Below are 27,947 nucleotides of genomic sequence, written 5' to 3'. Positions count from 1 at the left end.
GTCTGGGACACTCTCCCTCCAGATATCCGCGTGGCTTGCTCCCTCTCCTCTTTCAAATCTCATCTACAATGTCACCTCCCAGGAAGACTCTCTTGCAATACATCCCAGCATTAGAGCCCGGAGTCCAGTCCGCCTCCTGGGTCCTAAGCCTGACTCTGCCCCTTCCTGGTGCTGTGACCTTCATCTCTCTGGACTTCAGTTTCCTCATCTGTAAAAGGAGGACAGTGACAGTGCCAGACTAATAAAGTTGTTGTGAGGATTCAACGAATTACCATAAATCGCTTAGAATGGTGCCTGGCACATGGGGAGGACCGTTCTTTTTTAAGTTTGGTTGTTTTTATTTAAAAATATGTTTTTATTGATTTTTTTGACACAGAGAGAAGGAGAGAGAAGGAGAGAGAGTGAAACATCTATTGGCTGCCTCCTGCATACCCCCTACTGGGGATCAAGCCTGTGACCTGGGCATATGCCCTGACAGGGAATCAAACTGGCCACCTCTCAGTGCACAGGATGACGCCCAACCAACTGAGCCACACCAGCCAGGGCTGTCGTAGTTATTAAATCTAAGATGGTATACATTATAAGACAGGCCATTTTTTTTTTTTATCTGTTGCTTAAACAGTGTCAATTAAAGTAGTGCATGGCAGACCCCAGGCCTCTGTGGGGTTAGCTATGGGATAGAGTCTGTCATGGTCATCCTCAGGCCTGGAGAGCTTAGGATGACCCTTGTAGGTGGGGAGCCGCCTGGAAGAGGAGGGCCCTCCAATCAAGTGATGACCACAAGCATTTACCAAATGCCAGGCACCCCGCTGAGAACTTTGCATGCATGCTCCCACTTAATCTAACTTCCAGAGGAGGCTGGTGCTGCTCTTATCCCATTAAGCAGGTGATAAAGCAGCCTGAGCAATATTCAGCTAGCAAGTTGGGGGGGCGGGGGGGAGGGGGGCGCTAGAATTCCAGAGCAAAAGCTCTCAATCACTTATTCTCAAAGATGACATGTACCCTGGGAGGGTCTTAGGCTCACCTGGACTTGAGGGGTCTAGGAATCTTGGGGAGGACTCCGAGGACAGAGGGTAAAGGTGAAACTGTCACAGAGAGGGAGAGGCAGGAGGTAGGAAAGGCCTGACGGAGTCTCTGGAGGGTGGACAAGAGCTGCTAATACCTGAGAGCAAACCTGAGGGTCTGGCTCCTGAGTGGTCATCCTGCTTGTTCTCCTGTGTCATTCCTGAGTCTGCAATGAGTCCTCTTGGCTATGACGGACTTGTCTCATTGCACAGACAGAGCCTCAGGTGGCCAGGTTGGCCAGGCCACTACAGTGGGGAGGAGGCCCGCCTGAGGCCCGCGTGGAGATGGAAGCAGTGGGATCAAAGCACAAGACAAAAAGCTGTGGGTTGGAGTCAAGAGCTACCTGGTTCTTCTAGGTTGGGGTGGGGGAGGGGGGCGGCATTTTACCAACCAAGTGACATTCCCTACCGAAGGTCAGTACTGGAAGGTCATACGGAAGCACTGGGCATGCGTACCATGTTGTAATCAGGAACTGCGGCCAAGACTCTGGAACTGGGGAAACAGCCAGAGTTATAAGAAGCAACTATGGACGGCAGCAAGGGATCCCAGCACAGCTGCCAGATGGCATCCTGCTGGTGGCAGCCACTCTGCACAGCCTCAGGCCCGGCTAGCCTCCGCCTCCGCCTCCTGAAGGCTCCTGCTGTATACAGCAGGTGCACCAAAAGTACACGGCTCAAAGCAGGTGCTCAGTAAATAGACGAATGGGGCAGAAGAGGCCAGGGGAGGAAAGAGCACTGTTGGCTGTGAAAGAAAATCGATTTGGGCCTTCAGTGCTGCTCAGTGAAATTCTGATTAAATTGGCTTGTTTCCATTATCGATCTTTTCAATCTTAGGACTTGTGGAAGATTAAAAATGACCCCCCCTTATCATGCAAAAAACTCAAACATATATTAAACTTGGAAATATTAATAAAAGATATTTTGGAAAGGTCTAAAACAAATGAGAAGGTTTTAATTCAACGAAACAAATGCCTATTTCACACACACACACACACACACACACACACAGCTGGGGAGTGGGGAATAAAACCCCAGGAGCTAAATCTCCATGGAGAAGGACGGACTACGAAACACGGGATAAAATCTTCCTCCAGTACAGTTCTCCTATCCTGACTAAGTACTGCCATTTGAAAGTTGATCCTAATACACTAGTCAAGGGGCTCTTTGGCCCCTTGAGTGTGGCTCTTCCACAAAATACCACGGCCAGGGCAAGTCTATTTTGAAGAAGTGGCGTTAGAAGAAGTTTAAGTTTAAAAAAATGTGGCTCTCAAAAGAAATTTCAATCGTTGTACTGTTGATGTTTGGCTCTGTTGACTAATGAGTTTGCCGACCACTGCTAGTATCCATCACACATGCAGCGCTGGGAGGTTTTGTCTTCCATCCACAGAAGAGGAGGAACTCCTCCCCTTAGAGGCCCTTTAAGGACCACGGGAAGGCAGGGCAGACTCTGCTCCCGGACCTGCTCTGGGGGAGGTGAGGGTGTCCAGTTTGCTTAGCCCAGAGGGTGAGCCGAGGGCACCATTTCTATACTATGGCCCTTTGTGCAAGGTAGGGCTCTCCCTGTCAGCCCACAACCTGCTCTTGGGGTGAGGGTGCTGGAGGGTGGAGGGGAGATAAAAAATAAATAAATAAATAACCCACCGGCCAATCAAAGAACAAATCCCTGGTAACCGGGGAAGACTCACAATGACTGTGCTGCCTTCCATTCACTTCAGCCCAGGAGTTGGGGTCAGTAATAAAGACCCACAGCAATTAGCCACCGGGTGAAGTCCTGGCTTTCTTATTCCAAATTAGGAAAACAAATCAATTAGCCCCCATCATGGCACAATGCCAAGCCCTGATCAATGTGAATTAGTGCCAGTGAAATCTTGCCACTCAGAAGATGTGGCCCTTACAGCAGTATCCTCCTTAAAGTTATCGGGGTGTGTTTATTTCATTACCTTTTAAAAATTGTGTTTTATCTGTTAATCCTGGATTACAATTTTTTTTTTATCACTAAAAGATAAATTAGACAAGGCAATGATGCACTTGTTTCCATGACAACACTGCACAAAAAAAGTTCGACCTGCTGCATCACCAAGAAGCACTTTGAAAATCATTTCCTAGCAACCCCATAGGCACCCAGAGACACAGACCTTCATCTGCCCTTTATTCAGACCTGGGAGAATGACACACACGGCGACAGAGAACAGGTCACTTGGTTACCACATCTCAAGTCGGCACAGTCCATGAAGCAAAATGATCCCCAGCCTGTGTGCAGGGAGACACGTGCAACTATCTGGGTGCCTCTGACATGCTGCAGCCTCCCTTCAGCTACGGTTACAAAAACCCCTAAGCCAACTCCACTCTGACTACTCTGATTCGAAGACAACGGACTACCTCTGAATAATTCACAAACATCTACACACAAATCTGAAATTTTGTGTAAAAATCTCCCTCTGACAATTTGAAAGACAGTGCAGCCATGTGGCTCTCTCACTTTCAGGTTTCTCACAGAACAATAATCTACACCAATGTATGGGGAAAATGAAGGAAAAAGGCACAACGTCTAAGAGATTTCATAATCAAGTTTGCAACCTAAAAGATAAGAAGTTTTACATAAGCAACTGCAAAAGACAATGGAAAATTTTTTTTAAATGGGCAATGGATGTTTCTCCAAAAGAACACCTTCTAAAAATTAACAAAAAGTAGAATGTGCTCGCTGCAAAATAACTGGTTATTGTGCAAATTAGTCTCCACTTGCAAACCACCTCCCCCGTGTGTGCCCTGCCCTGTGCCTGGAGGCTCACCTCTGCCTGAGGCAGCAGCAGGGCAGGGGAGGGCCAGGAGAGAGAGGTGGGTCCCTACGTCCCCCTCCTCCCCGCTTCACTCCCAGGCCTGGCAATCAGAGGGCCTTCAGGACAGCCCCCGCCGGGGCCCCACAGCCAACAGGGCGCTTTCCTCCCGGGCCTCTTCAACCCCAGGACGGCTAGGGCTTCACTCAGCTGCCGGTGGGGGCACCTCACTGTCCCTTGTCTCCCCCACCTCTGCTCACGCCTCTGTCAGCAGATTCTCCATCTAAGTCTCTTCATCGGAACATCTGGGATGAAGTGTTTCCCCAGGGGCCCTGGAGGATGCAACTTGACAACTGCAATACTTCCTGAATTAACATGGAGCAAACCCTCTGTCACACAACTCTGTTCTCACATTGTCGCCATCACGACCATCTCTGCTTTCCCTGGCAATCATACAAAAGAATCTAGAAAAGGTGATGATTTGAAATCCCCCTTGTAAAGCCTATACCCTACCCATTCCGCTGCAACCAGAGAAGAGCGGTCTAAGGAGAGACGGAATGCTTCCTTAGGAACTGCGTGTCCATCTATGAGGCCAGGCCATTTAATCAGAATAAGCCACAGGAAGAATTGAAAAGTGGGAAGGGCAGGTTGACACAGACCTTCCCCAAGTCCTTCTGGGCTAGGCCTTCATAGCTTGGCTTGTGTTGTTTGCACTGTCAATATCCACACCATCGGCCTGCATCTGCATTCATATGAACCCGTAGGAAATGCCTCCAAAACTACTATACATGGGTTTTGCAAGAGCCACCATCTGGGAATTATCTTTACCACCAGCCCCTCTAAATTAGCAAAACCAATATCAAGAACCAACACATACTGTGCGACTCACTGTGCCCAAGCCAGAAACCTGACCCACATTTAATTTCAGTGCTTCCAATGATTTTGTATTCATATTAAGCTCCTGAACTAAATGTAAACCTTAGTTCCCAACTAAAATGGCCACCTCTGGGCTGTCACAGTGCACTAAATCACATATGCTCATGAGCGCCTCCTGCAGGTAGCAAAAGAAAGTGCTGCTTAAGGATCCTTGAAATGCCAAGTCTCTTGCCTTTCCTCAAGATCATACCCATTACTTCTCTAAGACTGAGTGAGTTCTTTAATGCACAGGCTGGGCCCCATTACAGTGTGATTCCAGCGCTCCGGGAAAGGTCTGCACAGGGGATTCTGCCACGCATGGGTGTATGGGTGTGTACATGAATAGAAAGCTCAGTGCGGGAGTTAGGCCTATGCTCTGCCTTCCTGAGCCAAAAGGCTTCAGCGTAAATAAAAACACCGAGGAACACAAATACGGTCATACTGCGGGATTCTGCAGTCTAGCAGAGAACTGAGACCCAAATCCATGCCACATTTCACTATGGTTTCTCATTTAATTCTTAAAATCTCTGAATTTTCCACAGGCAAATGTCAATCAAAACGACAATAAGACCCTACCTCATACCCACTTGAATGGCTATAGTGAAAAAGACAGATAATAACAAGTGTTGGGGAGAATATGAAGAAATAGGGACCCACCTGTATGCTGGTGGAAATGAAAAATGGTGCAGCTGCATTGGGAAATAGGTTGGGGGTTCCTCAAAAAGTTAAACATACAGTTACCACACGAGCAAGCAATTCTACTCTTAGGTATATGCCCCCAAAGAAATGAAAGCATATGTCCACACAAAGACTTTTACAAGAATGTTCATAGCGGCATTATTCATATTAGCCAAGAAGTGGGAACAACCCAAATGTCCATCAATGGGTAAACAAAAAGTGGCATATTCATACAGTGGAATATTACTTGGCAATAAGAGGGATAAAATACTGATCCGTGCTGTCACATGGATGAACCATGAAAACATTATGCTAAGTGAAAGAAGCCAGACTCAAAAGGACATGTACTATTTGAGTCCATTTACATGAAATGTTCAGAATAAGCAAATCTATAGACAGAAAGTAGATTAGTGGTTGCCAAGGGATAAGGAATTAGAACTGACTGCCAATAGTCTGGAGTTTCTTTTTGGGTTAATGGAAATATTCTAGAATTAGACAATGGTGGTGGTTACACAACCTAATGGATATATTAAAAATCACTGAATTGCACAGTTTAAAATCTACAACAGTTGGTGTGGTTGAGCATTGAACCATGAACCAGGAGGTCCCCGGTTCAATTCCAGGTCAGGGCACATGCCTGGGTTGAAGACTCAATCCCCAGTAGAGGGAAGCCAATGAAAGTTTTTGTCACATTTATGTTTCTCTTTATCCCTCTTCCTTTCTCTCGCTCAAAAAAAAAAAAATCAATAAAAACATACATTTTTTTAAATGTACAATTATAAACTTTATGTTATGTGAATTATATCCTAATTAAATAAAAGTCCAGTGGCATGGCACTTCATACCCAGTGTTCCCCAGCATTACATGCTCCCAGATTATAACAGCACAAGACAGGAATAGACAGGGACTCCTCACCTGTGGTCTAAGCTCAATAGCATTTTCACACTAATTTTTCTTTTCTCAAACTGTTTGCAAGGAAAACGAATTCTGTATTTGATTCTATCTCCTATCACTGAGGTTTGACCAAAAAGTAAATTTACACAGTCACACTGATTAAATTGGAAATATAAACAGGGTAAAGAATGTCTAAGTTAAGCTCTCCTGTAGCCAATCATTAAATGTATAAACCTACCTACATACATAGAGCCCTCTTCCTCTCTTCCTCTCTCCATTCCTGGCCCTCTGCCCCCTTCTCTTGCCCCAGATTTTTAGATCTTTTAAAACTAAACCAAAACTGGGACATCATTCTAGACTGTTCCATCTCCCACATGTGCCTCATCCAAACATCAAGTAACTTCCTCACTTAAAAAGTAAAAATGTATTCCCTCCTCACTATTGCCTCCCAAAAAGAGAGAGAATGAGGCATTAGGTACCTCCTGACGGAGGTCACAGCACTACCTAAAAGGTAGGCTTGCCAAAATAAACAGACCTGAATCCAACCAATATACCTCTAGATGTAACTACCAATATACAGGAAATACTGGGCCAGGAAAATGTGGTGAATGATACCACAGGAATGTAATCAGCGAAGTCCAGACTGTGGGAAACTCTGCTGGACAAGGAACCCAGTTTCTCCAACAAACAAACTGTGAGAGAAAAAGAGAGAAAGGGAACCTATTCATAAAAAGATATTTAAGAAACATATCAACCAGTGACAACAGGTGGGCCTGATTTCAAAGATGTTTCATATGTCAAGTGTTTTTAAATAAAGACACGTATGAGATAATTAGGGAAATTTAAACATTGTCTTGGTATTTTCTGATATTAAGAAATTATTTTAGCCAAAACCGGTTTGGCTCAGTGGTAGAGCGTCCGTCTGTGGACTGAAAGGTCCCAGGTTCGATTCCGGTCAAGGGCATGTACATTGGTTGCGGGCACACCGTTGGTGGGGGGTATGCAAGAGGCAACTGGTCAATGTTTCTCTCTCACTGACGTTTCTAGCTCTCTATCTCTCTCCGTTCCTCCTCTCTGTAAAATATCAATAAAATATATTTTTTTAAAAAGAAATTATTTTAATTTTAGGTATGCTGATAGTATTAAGGTTGTTTTTTAAACAGTCCTTATCTCTTATAGTTATACGCTGAAAAAATTACAGCTGAAATAATGTAATGGTTTAGATTTTCTTTAAAATAAGTCCATAGTAGGGAGGAGAGAAGATGGTGTAGATAAAAGAATAGCTTTAATTTTATAACTGTGAGGCTGGGTGGTGTGTACATGAAGCTTTATTATACTTCGTGCACCCGTGGGATCCGTTGGCCTGGCCTGCGCCCTCTCGCAATCCGGGACCCCACCCCTGCCACTTAGCAGAAGCCACTGCTATTGTCTCTTCCTTTCTCCCACATCTCAATTCCCTACCTACTACTTGAAACATCTATCAGGAGACCAGCTGGCAATGAAATCTAAACGATACAGTTTGTCCCTCACATAATACAAAAGAGAATATGAAAAAGCTGAGGTTGGAGCTGAGAACCAAGAGACAAAGAACCAACATAATTACTGTACTATACTTCTTGTCAAGTTCAATCGCAGATTATAATTGCTTCACTTATAGCTCTTACGTGAAGTTTCACTTTCTTCCTCCCTTCTCCCTTTAGAGTAGCCACTATGTGACCAATCAGCACTGACAGGTGCTCTTCATATTGTATTGCCCTGTAGGTGTAAGATACACTCCAGACTTCAGAGACTTAGTCACACACACACACACACACACACTCGTGAGGACCTGGGAGGTTACAGGGACTGTACATCTGTCACACTCACACCAATCCTTTGGAGGGTGTGTTATCCCCACCTTAGGAGGAGGAGTCATGCAGCCTCTCCAAGGTCACCAAGCTAACTAAGGCAGAGTTGGAGCTCAAGCCCTGGCCAATAAGTATCTTTCCATCACACCAGGTTGCCTCTCTGTAAACACAAAAACTATAGGAAAAGAGCTGCAGTGAGGTTCGGTATGACTAGAGATAAGGACAGGACATCACTCATTCATAGAGTCGCCAGGGGTCACAGCAAACTCAATTGCATGGAACAAGAACGACTAGTAGATGTGCTCCACCTACAGGTGGTCCACAAGTCCTCGTCTACCAAAGGAAAGGAAAAGGAAAAGGAAAAGGAAAAGGAAAAGGAAAAGGAAAAGGAAAAGGAAAAGGAAAAGGAAACAAAAAGGGAAAAGGAAAGGAAAGAAAAGTTAAGAATAAGGACATAGTTTAATCAACTTTGCTTTATTTCTTCAAAAAGTGCCTCATCAACTTAAGCTCCCCCCAGTCAAAAACGAGTCATTTGAGCACCTAAAGAATAACAACTGCAGTGAGTTGACATGCACCAAATATGTGTGTGATTCATAGTGATACTAAACAAGCGAACAGAGAAACAAGTACATAAAAGTCAGTGTCACCCCAGGAGAATGCTAGGAAATCATCTCATTTTGAAAACTGGAAGTAAGAGGAAAGATTCACACATTTAACCTTCCTTTCCTATATAAACTCTGTCCTAGGGAAACCAACTAGTTGATGAGTTTTTCTTTTTAGAGATATTCTGGCTAATAAGTGAAGGAGAAATGATAGGACAAGAATATTACAATTTTACACCCCTATTCACGGATGTAAGCAGCAACAATTAATAATGGGTTGCCAAGAGACAACCAAACACAGATGAGAACATAGTATCATCTCAAATGTATTCTCACCCCTAAAATCTAGCATAATCTGAGCAAACCTCTAAATCTAGCTATAATTTCTAGCAAACACAGAAGACAGAGAAACATGTTAGATGCACCCCGGAATGCAAACAGTAAAACACAGAATGGGGGGGAAAGTTACAAGACAAACAACCCAGGATCCTCGACTAACTAACTGCCAGTGAAAAGAAACACAAAGATGAAGAGACTTAAAAGACACATCAACCAATCACAATGAGTGAACCTTATTTGGATACCAAAAGCTAAAAACTAGTAAGACAGTTAGAAAAACGTGATTGATATTACATACAGTTGTTGCTACAGAATGAATGTCTGACACTCCCACCCCCACCCCAATTCATATATTGGATCCCAAGCCCCAGTGTGGTGGTATTAGGAGGTGAGGCCTTAGAGAGGTGATTAGGTCGTGAGGACAGAGCCCTCTTGAATGGACAGGTGAGGACACAGTGAAAAGACTGTGGACAATGAATGAGAAATCAGATCCTAACCAAATCTGCTGGCTCCTTCATCTTGGACTTCCCAGCAACTTATCGCTGTTGTTTCTAAGTCACGCAGTCGATGAGATTTTTGTTATAGCGGCCCAAACTAAGATAGCAGTTATTACATTTTTAATGTATAATGGCTTTACAATTTAAAAACAGAGAACTGTGAGAGTTAAAAAATTCACACTGAAGTAGTTGTCAAGCCCCTTGAGCTCCCTGCGCCTCAGTTCTCTCTCCACCACCTGAGCCCTCACCTCCTCAGCACCAACAGTCACTTAGGATAATTACTCCTCGAGGGGGCATCGCAGGTTCTCCCTCGCTTCACCTCCCTCCAGGGAAGCCCGTTTCTCCCAAAGGAAATGCGCACAGAAGAAACACTAGTTCTAATTCAATTTTATGTTTCTCTCAAATATGGTTTCAATATTATAAATATATTCTATTTATACAATCTGGCTAAATACATTTTGGGGCTAACCTGGAAACATATATAACATTGTTTCTATATGAAAACCATTTCCCAATACCAACTAGATGCCTTACAAAGTATATTTCTGTCATGGAATATAAATATAAACGTGAGGGTTGTCTTTTACATTTATTCAAAGCATTTCCTGATTTTCTCTTACTTAAAGTTTGCATCTTTGACGCACAGAAGAGGTTCTAGCCTTTTCCTCTAAAATCTCAACAAGCAAAGGGGAGGGGAGAAGGTGTCTGCAATACCCCTTCCTGTCACAGCCATTAGAGAGAATAACGGGCCACCCTCTTGCCCTCACCAGCTCCTCCCAAAGGGATGAAGGTGCATGATCAGCACCCTAGTGGGCCAGATCTCTGCAGAGAAAGGCGCTGAGCTTTGGGAAGCTCACAGAGTCTACGTGCATGATGGACTCTGGGAAGTGATGTTAATCAGCGCTGGCCCAGCCATTGACAAAGCTGATCCTTTGCTCTCATGTTTGTCTGGCCATCACTGTGGTGGGTATAATTCTGACAGAATTCTGGAGGGAGCTATGGTAGTCAGGGCTTCTATTAGACTGTGTGGAAAAGAGAAACGTTTAGTTCCAGCCAAAGCTCAGCTCAAAACACTACTGAAGTTTATGAAGCATCAGCTGGTAGAATGGATTTTAATATTAAGGCCCTAACCTACAAGGACAGAGGCTGTGTGTGGGCCCAGCAGTCACGGGACTCAAACTCCATCCTGGGCCTTCAACAGGCAAAATTTTACCATGTCATCTCCTTTGGAAATACAGCCGCGGCAGACCAAACCCAGCAGCAGTTTTCAAAGCTTCAGGATAACGTGTCTGTCTGCATGAATCTAGTCAGTCGTCTACATTGGCCAAATCTATCTTCTTGAAAGTTGGATACATTTCCCAATTAAAAAAAAAACCAATTACATGTTTCAACAATTTTGAATCCTAAATAACCAATCTCATCTTAATTAGCAAAACAGAAATAATAGCAACCACAGGATTATTAGCAGCTAATCTTTGTATAATATTTAATGTGCCAAGTACTGTGTTCATTGAAAATAATGATCTGTTTTGACAAAGCTACTCCAATTTTGTATGCATTTTACCATTCACTCAATTCAAAATAACATTCCAGTTCAAGCTAATAGAAGGGTGACGGTGAACATGTAAGAGGAAAAACCTCACTCACAAGACCCCCTGATTGCGCCCCACATACACCTGTTTCTCTCCTCTCTGCTCCACATAACTCTATAGGTACAGGGCCAGCCTTGGGCTGTCAGGCCTGTGTGAGAGACAATAAAGCTCAGTGGATAAGGGCCCTGAAGTTGGATTCAGATGACCCTGTATTCAAATTCCAGCCTTTACTTTGAGTTATTTATTCTATCATTTCCTCATTTGTAAAATAAAAATAAAAATTTGTATCTCATAGTGTTTTATGTAGATTAAGTAAAACCATGTACATAAAGTGCTCTGGGAATAGCACAGACTTAAACAACAGGCAATATTACTGTATCTATTCTAACATATCTTGTTGCAAAATGTACAAACTATACGTGAAAATATGAATCGCCTTGGAAACAAGAGATAACCACAATATTTTCTTCCTTTCATTAATGAATTATCCAAAAGTAAAATTGTCTCCTCATTTTTATGATAGCAGCAATTACATGCTTCTAAACTATTTTTCTGAGCACTGTCCCTAAGGAGGAGGTGCAAGAAGTTGATGATAAAGGGTGAAGCATCAAAATCCTGAATAAAACTTGGCTTTTATCCATCAATGGAAGAAGAGAGAAAATGGGCAAGAAACTAACAACAACAAAATCTAAATTAACCTATATCATAACTTGTTAAAAAGCAGTGTTTTGTATTAAAACATAAAAACTACTAAGACTTCCACTGTAAGATGTTAACACCTATTTTTTTAAATGAACTCCTGAACACATGTGAATACACTAAAATGCTTTAAATGTATTCTTCATAGAAAATATCAGCTTATAAACATATAGTAAAGCTCACTTGTTAACTTTCTAAGACTCTAGAGAGAAGGTGTAGAGGGCAGGAAAGTACAAATTGAGCAAAAATGTAACTAGCTGAATAAGCTGGTATCCCACTCAGGGAACTTCCCTCCCCTCCCTCTGGGCTTTGAGATCATGGGGACCAGGGAAGTGGGTGAGGAGCAGAGGGCATGACAGAAACAGTCAGTGTGGACTGACTACGTGTGCCCTCCCCAATCCCTACGCTGCAGCCCTAGCCTGGTCTCTGGAGGTGAGGCTTCTGGGAAAGAATTAGGTTCGATGAAGGCGTGAGGGTGGGGCCCCAGCACAGTGTCCCTGCAAGAGGAGAAAGAGACACGAGGACTCGCTTGCTCTCTGCCATGCGAACACACACCAGACAGCCATCTGCAAGCCGGGAACAGTGCACCCACAAGGAGCAGAACCTGCAGCAGCTTGAGCTTGCCCTTTCCAGACGGGAAAACAGGGAGAACTAGAGGTCTGTGGTTTCAGTCACCTGTTCCTGGCCGTTTGTGCCAGCAGCCAGAGCTGACTAAGGAAAGTCTGAGCAGAGTCGGGGCGGAGAGGGAACTGAGGAGGAGGGTTTGTTTTCAGCAATAACTTAGAGGTCTCCAAACAAGATAACTGCACATATTTTCGTATCATTAGTCATTAAACAAACGAGAAACATAAACAATGCGTTCAAGGACCATTAAAAAAAAATGTCATTATTTTAAGCACTCATCAAAATAGCTCATTTTGACTTGAGCTTAGCAGGGTATATCCCTAATGATGCTGAACATCGTCAGCACTTGTTCCAGAGGGGCTTCTGGGGTGTGGCCAGGGTCCTCTCTACCCTGCTCTTGGAAACCTCCATCAATGGGCTCCCTGGCTATATCCTGGTTTCCAGATGTGTTGGCCGAAGGAGGTACCCGTCTGGCTGGAGATGGATGGACGGGAGGACAATGGAATGGGAAGTATTTACTCCCTTGGATCCCCTGCCAGGCCACAGACTTCCAACCGCTGCTTTCCTCCCTAAGACCACAGCTTGTGGGTCTGCCCTACCCTACAGGTTTGTTTTCTCGGGTTCCCATAACCATTCCCTCCTATTGCCTTTTTCTAGCTCCCCCTTTCCTATCGCTGGGATCATTTTCTTTCATCCTAACACTCCTGGAATAGTCCTTAGATTAATTTTCAATTATCCTTATGAATCTGCATCTGTTTCATGTTCAGACACTATTTGGTCAGGTGTGAGGAAGGCGGGTGGGTTAGTCTTGCCTCACCTGGGTGCCGAGGTTACTTACAAACTTCTGATTTGTCACCGGTGTCTCCGGCAGGCACTGGAGAAACCCACATAGAAGGAAGTAAACAGCTTTTGTCCCCCACTCAGAAGTCTCAACCTGGTTCAGCAACTCTCACCTTTGCCAAGTCCCTGAATTCCAGCTTTTACTTGCCCACCTGGCCCCAACATACTCACCCGCTCCTCCCCAACTCTGCTGGTCTTCTGGATTCTGGGCTCTGTCTTCCCACCTGGTTCTGTAGGGCTCACTCCCTCCTTCCTATTCTGATTCCTGGCCTTCACCCATCACCCACCTGGTGCCACAGGACCCGTCCTTGCCGGCATGGCCTGTCCTGCTCAGTGGTCACCGGCGTGGGATTTCAGGGGAGAAGGAGCACCTCTGAAAAGTGAGCAGCTTGCACCACGTTACTTTCTGTTTTGAGGACTTATTTAACAAAAGTTCAAGTGAGGGAGAATTATCTGACAGTCCTTAAAAATTAACGTAACTCAAAAGAAAACGGAAAACTGAGCTATGGCAGAAAGCAAATTTGAGTTTTACTAAATCAACTTGTGAGGCTTATGCTCCATTTTATTTATTTATTTTTAATTTATTTTTTTAAATTAAATTATTAGGCTCCATTTTAAAATGAAAAAATAATGGTGAAAAGGTCTAGTAAGAACTTCAAGAGTCGAGGACTGAACGTAGTTCTGTACCATGTCATGTGGGCCAGTGTTAAGCTCCTCCCTTGCCTTGCAACTTTCCATCAGGCAGGACGGGGCTCCAGCGGGGCAGAGCACCTGTGGCACGGTGATGGCAAAGCAAGACACCAGGTTCTACAAACCCCACTATATCCTGAGGGGAAGTCACACTCAGGAAGCCAGAGTGGGCTACGTGGTCCAGCACTCCCCCCACCTACAAACTCTCCAGTCAGCCTTGGAGGCTCAGCGTTCGGCTTCATGAATGGAGATGGCAGGTGGCTCATATAAAAACAAACTAAGGTGAAGGCAGAGCTGTAACTAGTACCCCAAATACATGCGATGTGATGCCTTCCACTCCATTAACAGTCAGTTTAATGCATTTAAAAGCACCCGTCTCAAAGTGTGCTTCCCCAGAACAAGCACACTAGCATTTTTTGGAAGCTTGTTATACATCCAAATCCCCAGGCCCCACCCAAGATCTATTAAATCAAGACTTCCAAGTGAGCCAAAGCCGGTTTGGCTCAGTGGTAGAGCGTCGGTCTGCGGACTGAAAGGTCCCAGGTTCGATTCCGGTCAAGGGCATGTACATTGGTTGCAGGCACATCCCCGGTGCGGGGTGTGCAGCAGGCAGCTGGTCGATGTTTCTCTCTCATCGACGTTTCTAGCTCTCTATCTATCACCCTTTCTCTCTGTAAAAAATCAATAAAATATATTTTTTAAAAAAAGACTTCCAAGTGACTCTCATGCACACTAAAGACTTATAGAGCAAAAATAATATTTATCAAAAACAGTTCTATCCTTCCCCTAAATAAAAACCTCATTAATTATTTACCACAAGCTCAGAAAAATATCTATTGCTTTTCCCTTTAAGCTCGAGGGGGGGGTGGGGGTGGGGAGAACCAGGACATGGAATGAATATTATAGAAGTCATTAATCAGTAGCTTAGACACATTCTTTTGTAAGAGGTTCGCCATCCTCATCAGGCTTTCCTTACCAAACTCCATGGCTATTCCCTGGATCCCTAGTGTCTACCACAGAGTCTGGCCCAAATACTGGCTAAATGCATAAGTCAGTGTGATGAATGGAGGAGAAAGTGGGAACTGGCAACACTGCCCATCAGCACAAAATCCTTTGGAAACTCCACCTCCTGTGCCTGATCCACCAAACAGCTAACCTACACAGAGATGGCTGCCAGTTGACTGTATGTCAATACAGACTTTCTACAACTAGCAGCCTAGTCTCAGCTGCCTCCCCAGTTGCAGCAGCTGGTATGAGAAAAGGCTTGTAAGAACCCCCGGATCTTCCCAGAGAGAGATTCAACTATCTCCTCCAAGGATTTCTGAACAAGAATCACAAAACTGGCACAATATCAGAAGTGAGCATTCTGCAGGATTCTCCTGTTGGGAGTACTATTTTTAAAAAGGCAAACAAGATGGAGAGAAATTGCTAGGAAGTTGCATTTTTACAGCAATTGGAGACAAATCTAATTTCTTACCAGAAATGGAAACCCATATGATATCATTGTACTGTATATGAATTATTAATGTTTATAATTTTTTGTAAGTTAGGCATTCAGGAAGGTTCCTGTTGACATCATGTTTGACATCATAATGCTTCATCATTCTAAAAGCTTAATGAGATGAATTATTGCTAGAAAAGAGAGAGAGTGAGAGATCAAGCACACATATTTGTACTCTGGGGAACACCAGAGACCAAGTAAATAATGAGGATATGGTTTATAATTGATGTACAAAGGGAATTAAAAAAAATGATTATAGCCCACTGTAAACAGGACAAAAAAAGCAAAGACTTTACTTTTCTACTTGAGCATCTTAGAGAGGGGGAGCATGGCAGCCATGACTAGCAACGATCTCAGACTCTTAGCTATAAGGATTCTGATTCTAAAAATAAATAAAAGTAGTTTTTACAAAATTACCTTAACTACAAACGAGTATGGAACATGTGAAGATTGAATATATATATATATATATATATACACACACACAATATATATATATATCTCACTGGATCACAAGTCCTACAAGGATACTATTAAATATATTAAAGCAATTCTATAGTAACAATTCTGTAGGATTTATATAATTCTGGTCTCATATTTAATTTCAAATCTATAGTTTCTGAGATCTACACGTGCAATTAGTGCTGAGTCATTTAACCACCAGTTTCATTCCCAACATTCCTAGTAATAGCTTGGAATGAATTAAGCTCTTATTTGAAAATCTTGTTGATAAAGCAAAGCGAGTTAAATTCCAACGCAGGTCAAGCCTTTTAACACTTCAGCCAAGTAGCAATGATGTTTATACAAGTTTATACTAGCTGCTAATAATTGGGACTCACTTTCCCTCCAGTCTTTACTCCATTTGGTCTCTAAGTAGCCTCTTGAGAGAAGTACTAAAACATGGGGAATGAATCCATTCATTATTCTTTCTTTCATTGAACAAACATGGGGTAGCTAGAGTTGCCAGGTACTAAATTGGGAATCCTGCTACTTTGAAAGGCAAAACACACAATTTCTCTGAAGCAACTAAAAAAAGTTTCAAAGTTCATAAGTTGTCACCATTCTAAACTACTGCTTCATGTCTTCAAACTTCATTTTCAACAAGGAGGCAAAAGGACAGTCTTTATATTGTAGATAATATCCCAACTTAATTATTTAACCAAATATAAAATTTTATTTCCCTGAAATTTCTCCTAATGCAAACTTTATGTGAACCAGTGTGTAGAAAAACTTGACAAAAGAAAAACATGCTGTTCTGCACATGCCTCTATAACAAACGCTCCATTGGTAGATTGCACTGTCATGCATCCAGGTCTCTAGTGTTTGGACATTCTATCATCACATGGTTAACATCCAAAAGCTAGAAGAGAAAGCTTATTAACTGGCAGATAGCAGGGCTCAATAAATGGTGTTCTATTATAATGATTATATTATCATACCACATATGTAATTATTACCAGTAAAAGGCTACAGCCATAAATAAGCATCATGTTAAGCTTCAGGTTGCAAAATCAGATGCTGCTAAAAGAAGTGCACTGAGGAGGCTTTTGGTCTTCCAGACTGAAGCCAGACAAGCCGTCCCTCCACTGGGAGCTGACTTTATCCAGTGAAGACCAGAAGGCTCCTCACACTAGGCCCATTGGGGGACGACTTTTTCAAGTATTAAACACACGATTGTGTATAACCAACGGAACGGCTGCTGGTAACCCGCTGGCCATGTACACGCTGTGGATGTCATGCAGCTTCTATCGAACATTACAAGTCATGGAGATGTATTTTTTCCCCATCTGCACAACGGGATGTACCATTGTCATTCTGTTGGCTACATGGATAAAAGGCCCAGTGGCCAGGTTTGCACAATGAAAACCCTCTTGGATTTACCGGTATTTTGAGAACATACAGAAGGGCAGCATTAAAACAATCACGTTTCCTTCTGAAATATCTGGTGACTGCTTTAATCACTTAGACCATTTTCCCCACTTCCTCACAACCCCACCCTCCGGGAAGATGTGTGTGCAGAATCTCCAGCGTCAGACAGCTGCCCTGCACTGCAAACCCACTCCCCTCGCCTGGCTCCACTGACCCTCCAAACTCAAGGCAGGTTCTCTCCATTAGGTCCCGACTGCAGCCAGCTCAAACTAGGGACAAACAACAGGTCCCGCTCTGGTTCTCTCCCTCCATCTTCCACAAACGCACACCCTCGTTCATTCACAAATCCCCAGCCTGGCTCCTCAGACTCCATGCGGCTGGGCTGGTTTCCCCAGGTAAACACTGGAATGCGAGGCACTACGGTCTCCCAGCCCCAGGTCTGCACCATTCCCCTAAAAGCCACGCCAGTCGTCCTGGTGCTGGGCTTTCATTCAGTCAGACTGGCCACCGAATGCTCTCAATGACACCCACCCCTGCTCTCTCGCATGAACCCAGACACAGCCTTCCTCCCTCCATGGGAACCCGGCCAGCCCGCCGGCTCCCCAATGCGCTCCCGTTTCCCACCCATCCCCCCAGAACCAGCTCCCGGGACCCCTCCAGGGGTCTCTCTCCTGCTCAGATTTCCTGGCTCTCATCACCCCTCACGAATGAAAAGTAAACTCCTCCTGGGTGACCACCTCCCCTATCCCACCGCGTCACGGCCACTCAGCTCCGCTGGAGCCCCCCTTACCCGTGCAAACCGGACAGACAGACGGACGGACGGGGCGGGTGCCCCCCACCCCAGCCGTGCCCGCGCCCGGGGGCGTTTACCTGGAGGTTGGAGTAGGTGGTCTGGGTCTCGGCCTCGGCGCTGCTGCAGCAGTGGCGCCGCCGGCCCCGGCAGGTGGTCGCCGCGGGGGCTGCGGAGCCCGAGCTGCTGCTGCTGCTGCCCAGCTCGGCGCGAGCCCTGCGGACCCGGGCGGCGCCGGGAGGCCCGGACTCGCGGCTCCGGGGGAGGGCGGCGGCGGCGTCGGTCTGCCCCGAGAGGCCGGGCACGGGAGGCTCGGGGCCCTGCGACCCGCTGGTGGTGTGGTGGGGCGAGTTGGACTCGTCCGAGTCCCGACAGTAGATCACGCCGCTCTGCGAAACGTGGATGCTGGGGGCGCAGCCCATCCCTCGGCCGGGCTCCCCCGCGTCCCCGGCGCCCGGACCCCGCGCCCCCGCCGCCACCTGCAGGGAGGGGGCGGGCGCCTCGGCGTTTGGGGCGCCTGCCCGGCCGCCGCTCCGTCGGGCTCACTGCGGAGTCCCCAGCCGAGCCTCCGGGGGCCGCACGCGTCACCCCAACTTTCCCTTCTGGGCCATCGTCCTCCCGGGGCCGAGGAGCGCGCACACACAGCGCCCGGCGCGCACCGGCGGCCGCCACCCTCCCCGCCCGCCGCGGCGCCCCAAACGCGCTCCCCGCGCCGCCGCCTCCCCCTCCTCCTCCCTCCGCTCGGCCCGCGCCGCCGCCCGGCTCCCCGCGCCCGTGACCCCGGGCCAGGGCGCCCGCCCGCTCCCTGTCTGCCTCTTCTGCCCCCACTTCCAGACCGCGCCCGCCCTCCGCCCTCCTCCCTCCTCCCTCCGCCCTCCTCCCGCCTCAGGTGCCCCGGCTCCGCAGCCACCGCCGCCCGGCCCGCTGCGCCCGCGGCCCCGCCCGCCGCGCCCCGGCTCCCCGGGTGGGGCGAGCGCGCCCGCCACTCGGCTGGGTCCGCTGGGCTCCAGTGCGCGGCCGCGGTCCCCATGCTTCAGCGCCCTCCCCACCTCATCCCTCCACTCCCTCCACCCCACTGTCCAAAGGCACCATCCTGGTGCCGCCCCCCAGTGCCCCAGCCTCTCTTCCCCTCGCCACACATACAGGCAGGGGCCTGAGGGCGGTGGAGGGGGAGTGGAGGGGTGGGGGGAGCACCGCAATAAGCCTTTCACGAAGACATATGAACACATCCCTGAGCTAAACATCAGGACGCCATGCAGAAATAGCAGGGACCCTATAGCCCAAGCCCTCCCATCTGACTTGGTCACCCCCCTGTACACTCAGAAAGCGAAGGCGAGACCTCGTGCTTCCACAGCCCCCCATCCTTCCACTCTGGAGGCCAAGTGGGATGGCGACTCAGGCTTCTTAAGTGCATTCCATGTCTACTCATGGCGGGAGGTTCATGCCCAGAGGTGGGCGTCTACAGAGGAAGGAACACTTAAACACACAAACGCTCCTAAGATCCAAGGGGGGAAAAACCAGAAACTCCGTGTGGTTCTTGGTTTTGTCCTCCAGAGTTTTTAACTCTTTCTTGGGTGCCGCTAAATTTTCATCCTGGCTTCTACCCCATCCAGTCCCCAGTTGTCAAGGGCTCTTCCTCACACTCTGGACAGGGCTGTGAAATGGTGAGCCTTCCATCACTTCCCTGAGAGAGGATGCACAGGCTCCAGGAGAATAAAAACATCTTTAGAAGCAAGGCTGCTTTTCATTCTCCTCCTGATGTGAACATGGAGGTAGAACAGCCCATTTACTCACTGGATCTTTTAGAGATCCCTGCCTGCTGCTCAGGGGAGACCAGCGATGGTGTAAAAAAAGGACTCAAGACAGAGTTGCTTGTAAGAGCAAGGGCAAGAACAGAGTTACAATGTAATGCACAAAGTATCCAATTGAAATAATTTGATTCTTCCTTTTCTTTCTCTACCCCTAACACCGACCTTTGAAGTGATTGGATGAAGGCTTCCAATGACAGCTTCTAACCTTCATAGAGAAGCAAGGTGTCACTCCAAATCCCAAATTAGATACTAGAATTCTAATCTAATTCTTCTTTGCTTCTCTTCTCAGTTTAACATTTTGACTTTCCATCTCGGAATCAACATCTGGGAAGAAAGGAAGGAGGAAGGAAGCAGAGAGGGTGTGAGGGAGGCTGAGAGTGAGGAAAGATTGAGCAGAGGGAGAGATTGAGCTAGGATAGGACTGTCTCCATGAAAGCCTCAGGCTTGTCTCCAGGGAAGACCCTGAAGCTGAGATGGTGCTTCAGCATTGTCCTGAGGTGGAGCCAGGAGGAGGGGCCTTTTTTGGATCAGGAGTTACTGGCCATCGGATTTTCTCCACCAGAAAACTGGTTGTAATTTCTGTTATATCATAGTCTTCTTGCCTTCTCTGAGTAGTTTCATTATAGTAACCACATTCCTAGAGAAGACTCTGAAAGTAGACATGTGGCATGGAATGTAGCATGGCTGTAGATGTAAAAAAAAAAAAAGCCATCTCAGCAAGCTCAGGAAGGTGGCTCTTCCTCAGAGGCAACCCCTTTATGGGACCGACCGCTGAGCTGAGGGCTTTCTGCTGGCAGCACTACGCCAGCTGAAGGAGAAAGTCCTTCTTTCCCGGTATCACAGCTTCCACCAAGGTTCCCTTCCAGGCTGCCTGGATCCATGCTTCCTTGTCCTATCCATGCCATAAGAACCCCACATTGAATGGTCAAGACTGAGAGACAAGGACAATCATTCAATTAAAATAGGAGTAAGCTTGATGGCTGCTATCTGCTCTATTTCCAAAGGACCATTAAGAATCTGGACAAACATCATCAGAGTTAAATTATAAAATCACTAGTCTCCATACCAATCCCTGATGTCATGCTAAGTCAAGAGCTAATTATCCTTAAACTGTATCTAGGATTCAGATTATGTATACACACTAGAGGCTCGGTGCATGAAAATTCATGCACTGGAGGGGGGTCCCTCAGTCCAGCCTGCCCCCTCTCATAGGCTAGGAGCCCTCAGGAGCAAGAGGAGACCCGGTGATCAGGGGAAAGCAATGCCCCCATCACACATCTGCTACTGCCACTGTTGGCAGCACAAGCCTCTGCTGGCCCTGGTTACCTGTTCCTCGGGCCAGCCCTGGGCAACTGCGGGGCTGAGGGAACTGGGGAACTCTGGAGGCAGGCATGTGGCAAGGTTGCTCTAGTGAGGCTAAGGGGACTGGGCACCACCATCTTGTGGCTGTGGATGCTGCCATCTTTGAGGGTGAGGAGGTCTATTAGCATATTCCCTCCTTATTGGCTGTGGGTGCCACCATCTATGTGACAGCGTGAGGGTCAATTAGCATATTCCCTCTTTATTAGGATTTTTGTCATTATCCCTCAGGGAGCTATCAATGGCAGCCATTTCTTTGAAATTTACAGTTATGCTAAATTTCATGCCCTAAGAATAACTACCCAGAAAAAAGAAGGCGAGAAGTCTATAATACAGAAGTTACAACCAGTTTTCTGGTGGAGAAAATGAAGGGCTCAATCCTGAAGGGACAAGTCATACAGAAACAAATTTAGGTTAAACTTTCTACATTAAAAAAGAAAAAGAAAAAAAAGAAAAAAAAAGAAGAAAAAAAAAAAAAGCACAGCTGGTGTCACTCAAAGGTTGAGCATTGGCCCAGGAACCAAGAGGTCACTGGTTTGATTCCCAGGCAGGGCACATGCCCAGGTTGCAGGCTCAATCTTCAATAGAGGGTATGCAGGAGGCAGCCATCAACAATGATCCTCTCTCATCAATGTTTCTATCTCTCTATCCCTCTCCCTTCCTCTCTCTCCAAAAACCAATTTTAAAATATTTTAAAAGAAGGAAAAAAAAAAGATTAAGCCTTGACAGAATCGATAACCTCAAGGTCGTTAGTGACTAGGACTGAGTTGCTTAAGTATGTTTAATTGGACATTTTATACCCCGACCAGGGCCTTTTGCTGAGTATGACTCTTCTGCGGGACTAGAAGACGGAATGAGGAAATGCACTAGGCAAACATATTTCCTCCCTATCCCTGAGGAGCCAATACTTCCAATGTCTTCCTCAGACAAAATTCCACTGCCAATTCTGGCTTACTGAAAGGAAAAAACAAAACAAAACAGTGCAGCCTCTCCTCTGCACCAAGTGTTTGCAGTGGGAATATGTAACCTGCCCCCGTTGCTGGCACAGACCTGGTCACCGAAACATGTAGAAATGTGCAAATGGAGGAGAGATGGTTTCGCTGAAATCATTCTCTCACTTAGCTGTGAAGCCTGAGTGCTTGCTGGTGTAAGTGATTTCTGGACCAATTCCCACGTCACGGTTTCAATGTACTCCAGGATATCAGCCGTCTACGAGCTTAGGCACTGCAGATAAAATTTGGGTTCACGTTACAGAATAAAGCCAGAAAAACAAACATTATAAAAAAAATTAAATTAAGTGAAAAAGACTTACAGTCGATGTCCAAGAAATAAATCAAAAGAAAGCCAACTAAATCAGAAATTTCTTTCAAAACTAAACCTCCGCTATGTCCAGGGACCGCTGAATAGCTTGTATGTTTTATACTAATATTAAATAAGACTTTCTTCCAGAATTATGGCCCTGAGGCACTGCAAGACTCTGAAAAACTAAGATTCCTCCCCATTCTAAGATAGTATGACTCTTCCAGAATCCCTAAAGGAGCAGAAAGTGTGACTAATATGTTCTGAATGATTCATAACCATAAAGGTTAAAACAATAGCAGTTTTCTGGTTAATCTTTAGATAACCAAATATTTAATCAACCAATCAACCTTCCAGAGTTTCTGGATTCAAACTACTTTCCTAGTGGGTGGACCTTATTGGAAATCTAACCACCAGGTAAGTGGAATGATATAGTTTATTAGGTAGCCGGGTACAGCGGAATGTTGTGGAGGGTTCATTGAACTCAAGAGTGAGAGGGATGAATCTGAACCAAGGTGCTACTGCCCTTTAGAGCTGTAGAGCCTCAGGCAAGTCACTACTAGAATTAAAGGAGGAAGAAAGAAGGCAGGAGGTGGAAGACCCTGAAACTTCTTCTCTATGTAATGGAAGTCACTGTAGGTTCTACCACCTTAAAAAAACTCCCCATGCCTGGCCTGTGTGGCTCAATGGTTGAGCATCAACTGACCTATGAACCAGGAGGTCACAGTTCCATTCCTTGTCAGGGCCCATGCTCAGGTTGTGGGCTCAATCCCCAGTTGTGGGCATGCAGGAGGCAACTGATCAATGATTCTCTCTCATCATTGATGTTTCTCTCTCTCTCTCCCTTTCCCTTCCTCCTCTCTGAAATAAATCAATAAAAAATATAAATATAAATAAAAAAAAAGAAAAATGTTCAGGCCCTCTTCAGCCCGCATGCACACTTTGCTAGGCATACCTTCACTCCAAAAGATTTCATTACACTACAGGATGCCAAAATCATCCATTCATTCATTTGTTCAGTAAATATTTACTGAGTGATAACTGTGTATCAGATACTAACTAGGCCCTGGGGAATAAGACATAAACAGTCTCTTATATCGATGGAATCGAGAATATTATGGAGGGTTGACAGGAAAAACGATAAGATTCTCAGGTAATGGTGAAGGTTATCTAGGGATCTAAAATAGGTTGATGTAATAGAAAGATACCTGGATAGGGTTATATCAAAGGAATATCAGTATTTCTCTCCCTCTTCCACCCATCCACACAATTAGAACATTGTTTGAGCACCTACCACTAAGCCAGGCACTGTGAGGACACAGAAAAGTAAGATCCTCGGTACTGGCTCTCCGGCAGTTCCACGGGGACACTGATAGACACAATGGGAGTGTGTTAACACTTACTATGAAAACGTGATCCAAGCCCAGGAAGGAAGATCACTGTGGGTGTAAGGGGAAGTGATGCAGAAGATGTCATGGAGAAGAGGGGGTGTGGCAATTGGGGAAAGGGGCAGTGTTTGAATAAGTGGAAAAGAGGATAATCCAGAGAGAATGATGGAAGTGAAGACCTAGAGTTGGAAACATACACGGAATGGTAGAAGGACACAGAAATAGATTATTCAGAAGGTGTGTGGTATGGGGAAAGAGAATAGCATTATTTTGGCTGACAAGGTAGGCTATGACCAGGGACCCCTACCAAATGCCAGGCTAAGGAGTTTGGTGAAATTCTAGTCATTGGGAATTACTGAAGACTTTCAATAAGACTGTGCTTTACAAGTGCTATTTTACTGAGATAAGTCTAGTTTCATATTCAAGAAGGACTGGTGAAAGGAGTCAGGAATGAGGATCCGTAAAGAGCTATAATAATCCCGGAATTGGGTAATAAGGGTTGTTATGGACTGAACTATGTCCCGCTCATAAATTCATATGTTGAAGCCCCAATTCCCGATGTGAATGTATTTGAAAACAGGGTCTTAAGGAGGAAATTTATGTTAAATGAGGTCATAACAGTGAGCTCTTAATCCAATAGGACTGGTATTCTTACTAAGAAGAGGTGGAGACACCAGAGTTCTCGCCCTCTCTCTCTCCAGGCGGTCTCAAGAGAAAAGGTCACATGACCAACACTGCGAGAGAGGCCCTATGTCAGCTTCCAGGTCCCCCACACTAAGAAGGGCATGGCCCCCTTTTCCAGGGTGGCTCAGGAAACAGTCTATCTGCCAAGACTTCCTTGGGTTTCTCTATTGTATGGTCTACACAGGAGTATGAGTTTCTAAATTCTGCCTTTGATACTTCTATTTCAAGAACAGCTTTTGAGCCTCGAAATTTTACTTCTTAACTAGTGAAAGGCGGCAGTTAAGCCCATGGGCCCTGCATTAGCACCTGTTGTGGTTTTGATGTTTTAATCCTCTGCCTCTGGCTACTGGAGCTGTGAAAGGAAGTGTTCTAGAAGGCTCTGGCAGAAAGTTTCTTCCTTCTCCGAGTTTGACATGCGCTCAGCAGCATGACACTCCCTGTGTTACACCATGAGACATCTCCGAGGCAACAGTAGTTGGGGGCATGACTAACTGCTTTTTCTTCCCTCACATGATGTGGCTTCATAATAAGTCAAGTTAGATATAGGATACTTTCCAGGGAACGCCATACCAGCAGCTGTCAAACTTTAGCGTACATCAGATTTCCTTAAAAAGAAAAAAATATTTCAGGGCCTGAGAATTTGCACTTCAGACTAGTTCCCAAAAGAAACTGATGCAACTGACCTCAGGTCATACTTTGAAAACTACTGCTATTCATAAAGTAAGATATTGCAAAACAAAAACAATGACTGAAAAAACAAAACCTTCACCTGTGATGTTTTATTTTCTAAAGCATAATATAATTTGTGCTTAGACCTGAGTGTTTCATTACACAAAGAAATGTCGCAAATTACTACCATCTGACAATGTGTAAGAATTATAAAGTGGATTTCGGGGATGTCCCTCTAACCCAGGGACTTCTAAGGACAAGTTTTCAAAAATATCACTTTGCCCTGGCCAGTGTCACTCAGTTGATTAGTGTCATCCCGTGCACGAAAGGTCTCAGGTTCTATTCCTGGTCAGGGCACATCCCCAGGTGGGTTCGAACCTCAGTTGGGATACGTATGAGAGGCAGCAGCCGATCGATATTTCTCTCTAATATCAATGTTTCTCTCTCACTCTTTCTCTTTCTCTCTCCTTGTCACCCCATAACTCCTCCTCCCCCCCACTCCCTTCCTCTCTCTGGAATCAATGAAACAAACATATCCTCAGGTGAGATAAAAATAAGTAACAGTCTTACCCTTTCTGAGACATGTAAACAATGTTCAAATGCACACCAGCAGAACTATATAATTGTACAGTAGAGTACTTGTTTGTTTTGCTTTTTCTTAATTTATAGTATTCAAGCCTAGAAATGCAAACATCAACTAACTTATAGGAACAATAAATAAAGTTCCAAAAAGCAGTGTCCTGAAGATTGGGAGAAGGAAAACTATGTGAATTCAAGTCAGTGTAAGTACATAAAGCAAATAAAATCATTTTCAGGATACTGGCTGAAAAACAATAATAAGGGCTACCATTTAGGAGGTGGCTTTATGTGTTTTATCCCTGTATAAAATCTCTGTGTGTATTATATATGTCTGTATGTGTCTCTCCTTTTACCCTTTGAATATAAAATCTTTCTCTCTCTTTACTGTTAGCCTGAATTTCCCATCAAGCACAGCTAAGGAATTACTTGCTTTCTGCTGACCACAAAGTCATCACTTATCCTGTATAATAAAAGCCTACTATGCTAAGTGTTCAGTTCTCAGGTTGGCTATTCAACAAATCAAAGCATAACATACTAATTATATGCTAAGGCCACTCAACTGCTTGCTGTGATGTACACTGACCAATGTGGGGAAGAGGGGGCAGGGGGGAGCAGAAGCTCCCACAGGTAGGTTAATTTGCTTGTTGGGGTCCAGCCAATCAGGACTGAGGAAGATGGGCAGGACATACCCTGGAGCCCTCCCTCGGTCTCTCTCTGGCTGGCCAACCTCCCACATCCCTTCCTGGCCTGATTGTGCACCAGTGGGGTCCCTCGGCCTGGCTTGCACCCTCCCCCAATCCGGGACACCTCAGGGGATGTCAGAGAGCTAGTTTCGGCCTGATCCTGCAGGCCAGGCTGAGGGATCCCACTGGTGCATGAATTCATGCACTAGGCCTCTAGTAGGCTATAAAAATCCTACATAGCCCTTAAAAACCTACAGATGGCTAAGGCATTCCTCACTGAGATCTAAAAGTTAATATTTAGATTCTCTTAATGGGGGAGTTTTTTAAATCACCAACATAAACATCAGCTTTAAAAGAAAAAAGAAAAACTTCCTTCCTCAAAAAATTAAAGATGCACTATCATCTGATCCAGTGATCCCACTTCTGAGAATATATCCTGAAAATCCTGAAACACCAATCAGAAATAATATATGCACCCTTATATTCATAGCATCAGTATTTACAATAGCTAAGATCTGGACAGTCCAAGTGCCACCAGTAGATGAGTGGATAAAAAGGATGTGGTACATTTTACACAATAGAATACTACACAGCTATAAAAAAGAAGGAACTCTTACCCTTTGCCACAGCATTGATAGACTTGGAGATTATTATGCTAAGTGAAATAAGCCAAAGAAAGACACATACCACATGATCTCATATGTAGAATCTAATGAACAAAATAAATTGATGAACAAAACAGGACCAGACTCATGGTTACATGGAACAAACTGATAGATCTCAGAGGGAAGGGATGTGGAGAAGACTGGAAAAGATCAACTAAAGAACTTATATGCATAATAGAAGCCCGATGCACAAAGATTCGTGCAAGAATGGGCCTTCCTTCCCCTGGTTGCTGGCACCACCTTCACTCCGGCTGGAGCTGCCTTTTTACTCCAGCCTGGAGCTGCCTTTCAACCTTCCCTCCTTCCCATGCTACCCAGAGGCCCGCAGCAGCTGTGGCAGTGTGGAACACCTGTGTCATCGCCATGGCCAACATCCCACCCTGCCCCCAGCTAAGTAGGTGTCTGCATATGCAAATTAATCCACCATCTTTGTTGGGTTAATTTGCATACTCACTCCTGATTGGCTTGTTGATGTCTCAAAGGTATGGTCAATTTGCATCTTATGCTTTTATTAGTGTAGATATGCATAACCCACAGATACAGACAATAATGTGGTGAAGGCCTGCTTTGGGGGTTATGGGGGTTGGGTGGAGGG

The 27,947-nt window shown here is 45.3% G+C and overlaps 1 protein-coding gene across 7 annotated transcripts in view; it reads right to left on the bottom strand.

Annotated features, from left to right (window-relative positions):
- The window catches only part of PDE8B (phosphodiesterase 8B), a 260,529-nt gene that overhangs the window by 138,303 nt on the left and 94,279 nt on the right, over positions 1–27,947 (bottom strand). For 3 of the 7 annotated variants that reach the window (XM_084881263.1, XM_084881264.1, XM_084881265.1), the window contains exon 1: positions 18,296–18,919. The exons of the other annotated variants lie outside the window; for them this stretch is intronic. In XM_084881263.1, coding sequence (XP_084737389.1) covers positions 18,296–18,637 — 342 coding nt within the window. In that variant the 5' untranslated portion in view covers positions 18,638–18,919. Of the gene's footprint in view, positions 1–18,295; positions 18,920–27,947 lie in introns of those variants that run through there. 7 annotated transcript variants of the gene reach the window in all.

The sequence above is a fragment of the Pipistrellus hanaki genome (assembly GCF_964339955.1).
Source record: "Pipistrellus hanaki genome assembly, chromosome: 4".
NCBI classification, from domain to species: Eukaryota; Metazoa; Chordata; class Mammalia; order Chiroptera; family Vespertilionidae; genus Pipistrellus; species Pipistrellus hanaki.
The sequence above is the reverse complement of the archived record's forward strand: the minus strand, read 5'-3'. Positions and strand labels throughout refer to the sequence as shown.